We start from the raw sequence: 9,544 nt of genomic DNA, 5'->3' as shown, positions 1-9,544 counted from the left end.
AACTTTTATTTGTAATTAACATCTTTTTAATAAAAGAGTTTTAAAATTAAACTTTGTGTCTGCAAAAGAGAAGACAAACAATTAAAAACAGTATTTTGTCAGGTTTGCTCACAGAAATGTATCAGATTAAGTCTAATAATTTAATTTAGTTTTTCATATTAACATTCGCTCACAAGGACATTTTGGTACAAAAATACTAAAAATAAACTGATATAAAGAAAAAACAAATCTGACAAAGTACAAGTTCATTCTTACCTGTAGAATGAGTTGTTTAAAATGATATCTAAGTCAAGTCAAGCAGGCAAAAGCAAACCAGGCTGTTTCATCTGTGCAGGTTTTAGTGCTTTAGTGCAGTTTTTTCTTTTTTTTTGCTCTGCAGGAGTTTGAACTTCCGTGATTCAAATATATCAGCAAAACAGCTGAAGTTGGGGGTGGAGAGTGTTAAAGAAACTTACAAACATAAATTATGATGCCTATACATTACTATATACAACTGAAAACTTAAAATATAGAAATAAAATTAAAACAGGCACAAAGTGTGTACCAAATTTTAAAATTTGATGTGAGACTTAATTTCCTCTTCTAAAGCGGTCACCACTATTCTCTCAGCATCAGCTGTCATTTCATCCACGGCGGTGTTTAACGCTTGCAGTATGGCAGCAAAGGAGCGGCTGGCGGAGCGAGCGTGCTGAGGCAACGCCATTTTTGATGAAACTGTGGCCAAATTTTTCTCTGCTGCTGTTGGGCACTTTTTACTTCCCTTTTGATAATTACCACAGAGATCACACAGGTCCACAGTTCCATAAATTCTGAGTGTTCGATGCCTTAGGTAGCAGTAAGAGTTGGCAGAACCAGGAGAAGAGTGTAGAATCAGATCTCCGGAAGATCTTCACTGATGTCCCCCAAGATGTAAGGAAAGTCGAGCTTTTACAGAGTGGAGTGTCTGACCACTTTAGGAGTTTAGGAGTTTTCACACCGTGTGATTTCAGGACGTACAGTTTGAGAATTCAGTTGTTTTCTTGCTGTCATTGGTCTTCTTGCTCGAGGTGAGCGAGGTGACACATGAGTGAGAATTCTGAACATTATGGAAGTTTTTTTAAGCCATAATTCAAAGTATTATGCATTATTTAACTGAAAATTGAATTTGCAAATTCATCACACAATTTGATTGCAATTCAATATTCAATTCAAGCTTTCAAAGGGATAATTCATTGTGCAATTAATAATTAAATATGAAAATGTACAATTCAATATCACAATTCGAAAAATTAAATATTGAATAAAAACAAAATCAATCGTATTGTAACTTCTCATGGGTCTTAGAAGACAATTCAAATGACAATACATTTTGCAATTTCCAATTCAATATTTAAAAATGATATTTCAATAAATGGTTTGCTTCAAATTCATTTTAAAGTATCTTAAAATCTATTGCATTGTAAAATCCCATTTACATTTTGTGTCAAAACTCAAATCAGCTTGCACAACAGTGCCCCCCCTGTGTACTGCATTCTCATTTTTATTGTGGCACTTTAAGTAGGCCAAAATTCAAATTGATTTGCAAGGTCAGACACTCATGAGGGCGGGGCCTTCAACCTCCCTCCATTTGCTAAATCCCGCCTTCACTTCCTTTCAACTAACCAATGGAGTTGTTTGGTGTTTGAGGTTACAGAAGAGTTTGTTTCTATGTGGATGACTACAACTGTTACATTGCTGCTCCTAAAGAGATTTTTTGGAGCACATCTTTAGGGCTTATAACCTATTGACAGCGATTAGTCCAAGTCAGTCTGAGTCCTGTTTTTAGAGGAAGAACTGTCAACTAATTATAACTGAACTTCGGTCAATGTTAAAAAGTTACGTTTTTAAAGTTTTAAAATGTAGTTTCAGTGTGTTCAATAAATGTTTATCCTGTCGGCCTGCAACCTAACGTTTGTTTTGGATTTTGGCCCCCTGTGCGATTGAGTTTGACACCTCTGGCCAGAAGAGGAAAGAATTGTTTTATTTCTACAGTAATAAAACATATATGATAAAAATTATTGATTGATGATATGTTAATAAAAAGCTATTGGAACAAAATTAAAACATTCAAACAATACATTTTACAATTATATTTAAGGTAATTAGAAATGTATAGTTACCAAGAAAAAAAAACATTAACAAATATAAAGCAAAATATAAACAGATTAAAAAATATTGCTTTAGTTAAATACAAAAAACACTTTGGTAATTATTTCTCTCATTTGTTTAAACAGCAGTTCAACTTACAATCACAAATTGTTCCAATGATAATATGCAGTAAAACAATTCCAACAGCTTCTCAGTTCAAAACTGAGTTGATCTTAACTGTATTATAGATGCTGTGAGAGACAAATAAAACAACAGCAGTTACAGAATGAAGCCAGCTGCATATGTAAACAATTTTTTCAGCATTAAAACTTACAGATTTAAATCACAACTAAATCTTGCAAAGTATATATTTAAGAAGTATATTTAAGAAGGCTCTGATACAATAATTTCTTGCAAAATGAACAGAAGAAAAATATTTATAAATATATACAGAAAACAACATGGTGTCTTTGAGACAATAATAGTAAGGAGCGTTCCACGTGTGCAGGACAGTCTCCTGCACGCTGTGTGATCAAACCTCATCTCCGCTTGTGGCTCGAGAACCAAAAGGGGAGGGAGGGTATAGGTGGCTGATTCTAGGGTCCCAGACTGGGGGGTGCTATAAAAATTATTTTAATGGGGCCCAAAATCCCTAGCGGCGCCCCTGCTCGTGGGAGTATTCTTACGCTCCTATGGCGTCTCCTGCTCGCCTGTGAAAGTATTCTTACGCTCCTAAAACTAGAACTCAACACCTGAATACTTCAATCCTATCTCTTTCTTAAATCTCAGAAAAAAATAAAGGTTTTTGTATTTAAAGAAAATAAATAGAATTTAGAACTAATCCTTGTTGCCTTCTTTCCTATTTAGAATCATAATTTCCTATTTCCAATCTCTCAGAATGCATTGGAGAAATTTTAACTGTCGTATTTACTCAATAATGCACAATTTCAATTAATTTCAGCAGATCTGGTAAACAAAAATCTTGCCTTTGTCTGCAAAAATATATTATGAGGTCTTAAATTTCCTAGACCCAGTCACATGCATCCAGAGGTTCCGCTGCATGCTCATCATTGATGTCCTCATCATCCATCTGGACTTCTTGTTCCTACAAAGAGAAAATAAATTTAGATTTTCAGGATGTAATAAACCTCAACTTTGAGAGACAGAAAATTAAACACATTGTCTGAACAAACACATTGTCTGATTTTGATGAATTTATTTGTATAATAGGCAAAAAAATAATGTACCCTGGTTTGATGATAGAGATAAAACGCTTCCTGCAGATCTTCACCAGATTTAAATACACTCTTTTAGCTAATTCGGTCCTGCAAAGAGCTGCAATGTTCTGGGGCTATCACTGAGCTACACACATGGTGGAAAAGTTTCCATCTTACAATTTAAAGATGTGGACAGATGTTTTTACACAGATAACAAGTTCAAATAGGTGCATTTTAAAACATATAGCAAGTTTGAGAATTAAAGAAAATGTGACAGGTCTGTCACTGATAGAATTCATGCTTGTTTGTTGATGTTAAGTACTTAATTTTTGCATTAAGATCTTTTTTTTTTAATTGAACCATGGTATTTCCCTGGATTATACTTTTTAACATCCGTCTCTCACACCCAAATTTGTGACTGACAACATCTTTTTTCAATCAATGCTTGCAGACTTTCTTACCACCACATCACTGCAGACTTCTTTGTTCGTAGTTCCCCGCTGAAGTAATTTATTCTTTCTGTGTGGTGAGAATAATTTATAGACATAGATCATGTGAGCAATTTAAACAGGGAAAGTTGTTTGAATTGTTTGTTGAAGAAACTACTAAATTTCTTACCTGTACAGAGAGAAAACAACAACTATGATGATCAAAATCAGGACAACAAACAAAATCCTCAAAATTGTTGCCGTGCTCATGTTGACTGTTGGTGAGAGAAATTTAGGATACATGATTTTGATCAATTTTCATCTGTAATAAATACGTGTGTAAAACATTTCTCTATCATTAGAGCACTGCTGATGATGACAGATTGAAAAATGGAATCAAACACTTATTCATGAGGAACTTACATTTAAACTCAAGATAAATGGACTTTGACGTTCCACAACCAAACTTGTTTCTGGCTCCACATGTGTATCTGCCTCTGTCCTCTGGTTTGATCCTGATCAATTCATAAATCTGACCATTCTTAAGGTGTTTCCCATCTTTATGCCAGGAAAAGATGTCAGGTTCTGGGTTGCTTTTAATCAGTTTACACTCAAGAGTGATGTTGTCTCCTTCTTTGATGTCTTGTAATGTTCCTTCACTCTGATTCTGAATCAGAATCTCAACTTGAGGAACGACTGAAAAGACAAAACACGTAAATATGATACAAATTCCCATTTACACCATATAATATAAAAAAAAAATCAGTTTGTTTCCATTTCGATCCTTTCTCATGACAATTTGTTTTTCTTTTGTTGTACTTACCACCAACAGTTAGATAAATGTGATGTAATGGGTCCCGGTACTGTGGTGCTGTATATTTTGCATAATATCTTAAGATATAACCTCCACTGTCAACCTCAGTCAGATTGCAGATTTTAATTTTAAACAGTTGATCAGCTTTTTGTCTTCCACCAGTTCCATGTGTAGAGCCTGTATGTGTCACTCTGTTTTTAAAGAGTGGACTGACAGACCACCATGACTCATCAGTGCTGTAAATTGCAGTCCCAATTAAGCCTCCGTCAGTCCAGTGTGGATCCTTCATCCAAAACCAGTTTGCACCATCAGTATCCACAGTAAAATTTAGGGATTCACATTTGATTTCAACACAGGATCCTTCTTCAGCTGTGATCTCATTTCTCACATCAGGAAGAAAATACCAACAAGAAATTTCTGTAAGAGTGGGAAAAAATAATTAGACAATTCAGGTCATAAAATAGAATTCAGTTGGGCAGCATGTGTTATTATAGAACAAAGAACTTACTGTTTGTGTGAGTCAATAATACTAACCACCCAAATATAAGAGCATTCATTTTCACTGAAGCCTGTTCTCTGAAAAAAATAAAAAGAATAAAAAAATTAAAATTAAATTTATAGGAAATGTTTCTGTCTGTCTGCACCTTTTTCTTGGAGATTGGGTGCATAAATTGGGAAAATAAACTGAAACTGACACGTGTGCAACAGCAAAACACTAGAAATGCAGCTTAAACGTTTAGTTTTGTTGAAATTATCAATATCTGCACACTTCCAGAGGTGTAAGCATTTTCATATGAGCCAATGAGATAATCATTGTTGAACCAAATAAATAAATAACAGAAAATGTTAGTATTCTGTTTAAAAAAGTGCTAACTGAATTAAGACAAAGGTATTTTGACCATCTTTCAGGTTTTGTATTTTCCAACAAGATCATTGTTAACTCTGTTCCCTAATTAGATGGTTGAATTTAAAATAAAATACGTACTTTTGGTTGGTTTGTCCATCAGCTACAACCGACATGTGTTTAAGAAAATGATGTTGACTAAAAATCAATTTTCAACCAGTAGCTTTACTATTTTGTTGCTATGCATAAAGGCAGTACTCAAATCCAAAGAAAAACCTAGTAAAGTGTAAGAGTATTCTCTTTTCTTTTTTTTTTATCCGATGTGGAGTGTACCGTTTTTAGTGTTCTGTCACAGGATGCATTTTCGTGGTGCAGCTCATGTCTAAAGTTCCATATATGGTTGGTGTGAATTTATCAATTTCCTCTTAACCCTTCTGATTTTATCTCACTTCGTGAATTAAGCTTTATATCTAATAAAGAGCTTTAAATAAATAAGTAAATTAAAAAAAAATGCAAAAATGTTGCAGCTGTAAATAAATGCAAACGTTGTGCCTCTCAATGATTGTGCTCGGGTGTAACATAAACTTCATTATTTCCAACAAAGAGCACTTTTAAAATATTTCATCTGTAAAGAATAAAAATGCCTCATCAAAACAAGATTTTTTTCAGTTTATGCACAGGAATATAGCATATTAAGCTGAAAAAAAGTAAAAAAAAAATAAAAAAAACATTTCAATTTCCATAATAAAAAAATATATCAGAATGAAATTCCAGTTCAAAAGTGTCAAACAAACATATCCGACTAAAAAGTTTATTCTTACCTTTAGTTTGTTACTTAAAATTGTACCCAACCCAAGTCAAGCAGTCAAGAGCAAACCGACCTGTTTTATCTTAGAAGGTTTAAGTGTAACTTCTTTTTTCTTCTGTGGGAAAACAGTTTTAACTTCTGCTAATCAAATTGTATAGTTCTACATTTTTTGGAGGAGTGTCAAAGAAGCTTAAAAAAGCAGAACTTGTTGTACCGCTACTTCTTCAGTGAAATATAGAGATGAAAACATAAAAGATAAAACAATTCAAAACATGCACAAAGTTTGTATCTAAAACATTAATGTCTGAATCCAACCATATTTTGACCTGTTTTAAAAGTGTTCTTTTGGTTATGATTATACCATTTTTAAAATTGAAAATAAAACGTCATTTTCAAGGACATTTGTTTGTTAGGACATAGTTTCTGCAAAACACAAGAAGTTCATCAGAAATTAGCACAGAGTAAGTGTGCCCTTGTTTCCCATCATCCCTTTGTTTACACTCTCTCCTGCTTGCTTACAACCCCAACCTGACATTAGTGGTACAACAAAAATGGCGAGCAATGTTGGAGCTTTCCACCTGTAAGGATTTGAGTCAGATGCCAGCTCAGACTATGAAGTTTGTGGCTCGCCCACGGTGGCATCTACGTCACTTCACAGGCTTTCTCCAATGGCATTTTTTTTGTATCATTACAGTATTAAAATTAAATATGTAATTCAAATTATTTGAAAAAAAGAACAGAGATAATCAGAAATGGAATGTTAATCTTAGTTTTCTTCATAAATGGCATGAGAAAAATGCTACAGGAGGATGTTAAAAACAGCAAAAACAAGATTTTCTTTGGAGTGGGTCTTTAACGAAATGCTAAACCACAAGTAAACAGGAAACTCACACATATATTCAGAGAGAGAGTGCTTCATCTAACCCTCTATTACCAACATTCTTTAGAGTCACAGTCCCATCTATCCATGCACACCAGTGTTAATTTTGACAGAGAATTTTAATTTAGTTTTAGTCATAGTCTTTTGATTAAAACAAGGTTTAGTTTTAGTCGCAATTTAGTCGTTAGTTTTAGTCAAATTTTAGCCAACTAAATTACAGTAGATATTTGGTCGACACAAATATGTAATAATGGTAAAGCATTTTTAGTATGAACATAGAAATAACACACAGAGATGTAACTTCTTTGGAAAAAACATTTTACTTCAGCTTCAGCAACTAAAAACACATTCAAAGACAATAAATTATAATTCCATTCCGTTTATAATAAATGTCTGAACATTAAAAATCTTATATTGAAGAAGTAGTCAAGATATGTATTAAAAAAAGAAGAAGAAGAAGAAAAAAAAAAACCTCAGGGAGTAAGCTGTCCCAACATGTCATTTGCTATTTGGGAACTTAAGTCTTTCACTGCCAGGAGTCGTGTGATCATGTTATATGTGCTCAACCAGCATGTGGGGCAGTCATTCATAACAACAAGACCACACTTCTCACTTCTTTCACTTCTTAGCGCGACGCTGCCAGCGCTCGGAAATACACAACAACATCTGTTTATAACTTTACAAACATCATGTTAAAACAAAAAAGCATGACTTGCATTTAAACATAAAACCTCTGTGCTTCAGAGCACATCCACGTGAAGAAAAGCGCTTCTCTGCCGCACAGCATCGGCACACCAGTATACCCTTAACAAAACTATTTAAGATAATTTTACCCTTTAAAATGCCATAACAGTTGGAAGGATAGAAGAAGAATTCGGATTTGGCCCAATACGCTCAAAATAATAGTGTGTTCATGTTTACCTTTGCGTGGATTTCAGGGTGGATTGTCTGCAAACGTTGCTTCAGGTTTGTTGTGTTTTTCCTGTGATGGTCGCTCCACACAATGTCTTGTTGAGGATCCCGTTAAATGTAAAATTTGTCCATATATCCACTCTTCTATTTCTACCCGAAATAGACATTTTTTCACCTCATTTAGCGACTTGGTGTTCTGATTGGATCGCTTTGCTTTTGCTCCCGCCCTTCTCCACCAGCAGCCGTTATGATTGGATGTCGTTAGCTTGTCGTTTCACAGGAAACGCAGAATGCATTGCTTAGTAGTACATAGACATGAACAAATGTTTAATAAATTTGTTTAGTAGACATAGACAATGGACCAAAGACATAGACAGTGGACGCAAAAACATATTTTTGGCATAAATGGGACCCCATACGGCCCAGACTCTGTCATCAGTGGCCCCCAGGTAATGAGTTTGAGACCCCTGCTCTAACCCATATATCAAACTCAAGGCCAATGGGCAACATCCAGCCCGGCATGTAATCATATCTGACCCACAAATTTGTTTTAGATTTTTGTAATTTATGGCCCTGAAATGTACTGCTAACATTTTAACAAAAAAATCTCATAATACTATTTATTAATAATATATATGCATATGTACATGTAATAACACTGATGTATTGATAATACAATAATAAAATGCAATTGAAAAAAAGACCTATAATATTCAAACAATAAATTTTACAAACTTTCTCAGGATATTTGAAAATAAGATAGAGAAAAAAGGTAACTATAAAACAAGTAATCAACATAATAAAAATGTTTCTTTGGTAAAAAAAAAAAAAGAAAACTTTGATAGTAAAATTTTTTTTATATTTGTTTAAACAGCAGAGATGAATACAATATGAAACCATGCAGTAAAATACATTTTCAACAGCTGCCCAGTTTCAATCGAGTTGATCTTAACTGTTTTATAGATGATATGAGAGAGAAATAAACATGGCAGCAGTTACAGGATGGAGCCAGCAGCTTATGGAATTAATCAAACAATTATTTACAGTATAAAAAGTTACAGATCTGACTGATTACTAAATATTGCATAGTATATTTTAAGGAGCAGTTTCGTTATACCAAATCAATGTGAAACTGCTGATGAATGGGTTTAATACAATTCAAATATTGCAAAAGTTTAGCACTACATGCTAAATATTTACAGAAATAACATCCATCAATCTTATTCTGCAGCAATCTAAGCAAAGATAAACAAACTTCCCTCTCCCCGGCCACTTCCTCCAGCTCCACTGGCTGGACCCCAAGGTGTTCCCAGGCCAGCCGAGAGACACAGTCTCTCCAGGGTGTCCTAGGTCTTCCCCGGATCCTCTGCCCAGTGAGAACACCTACCCAGGGAGGCGTCCAGGAGAAATCCGGACCAGAACCTCAATATGGTGGAGCAGCGATTCTACTCTGAGCTCTCTTCAGCTGTCCGAGCTTCTCACCCTATATCTAAGAAAGCATCCAGCCACCTTACGGAGGATTTCAGCTGCTTATA

General features: G+C 34.5%; 2 protein-coding genes across 3 annotated transcripts in view; both read right to left on the bottom strand.

Annotated features, from left to right (window-relative positions):
- si:dkey-24p1.1 (uncharacterized protein LOC556718 homolog) overlaps positions 1-9,544 on the bottom strand; it is a 97,908-nt gene that overhangs the window by 74,624 nt on the left and 13,740 nt on the right. The window lies entirely within an intron of this gene.
- On the bottom strand, positions 2,845-6,843 carry LOC118599802 (vascular endothelial growth factor receptor 2-like). Its single transcript, XM_036215839.1, has 5 exons — positions 4,575-6,843; positions 4,175-4,447; positions 3,942-4,026; positions 3,785-3,842; positions 2,845-3,211 (listed from the first exon to the last, which is right to left on the bottom strand). The coding sequence occupies exons 1-5, from the start codon at positions 4,852-4,854 to the stop codon at positions 3,131-3,133; spliced, it is 777 nt and encodes a 258-aa protein (XP_036071732.1). The 5' UTR covers positions 4,855-6,843; the 3' UTR covers positions 2,845-3,130.

This window comes from Oryzias melastigma, linkage group LG16 (genome assembly GCF_002922805.2).
Source record: "Oryzias melastigma strain HK-1 linkage group LG16, ASM292280v2, whole genome shotgun sequence".
NCBI classification, from domain to species: domain Eukaryota; kingdom Metazoa; phylum Chordata; class Actinopteri; order Beloniformes; family Adrianichthyidae; genus Oryzias; species Oryzias melastigma.
Note: the sequence above shows the minus strand (reverse complement) of the source record. Positions and strands in the feature narration are given on the sequence as shown.

What these genes read in the sequence shown, in the direction of transcription:
- LOC118599802 (XM_036215839.1), bottom strand. Translation starts at nt 4,854, where the DNA reads ATGAAGGATCCACACTGGACTGACGGAGGCTTAATTGGGACTGCAATT. An exon ending in CATTTATCTAACTGTTGGTG is followed by an intron (nt 4,448 to 4,574) that starts GTAAGTACAACA and finishes TTGTCTTTTCAG; the next exon opens with TCGTTCCTCAAGTTGAGATT. An exon ending in CATTTATCTTGAGTTTAAAT is followed by an intron (nt 4,027 to 4,174) that starts GTAAGTTCCTCA and finishes TCTCACCAACAG; the next exon opens with TCAACATGAGCACGGCAACA.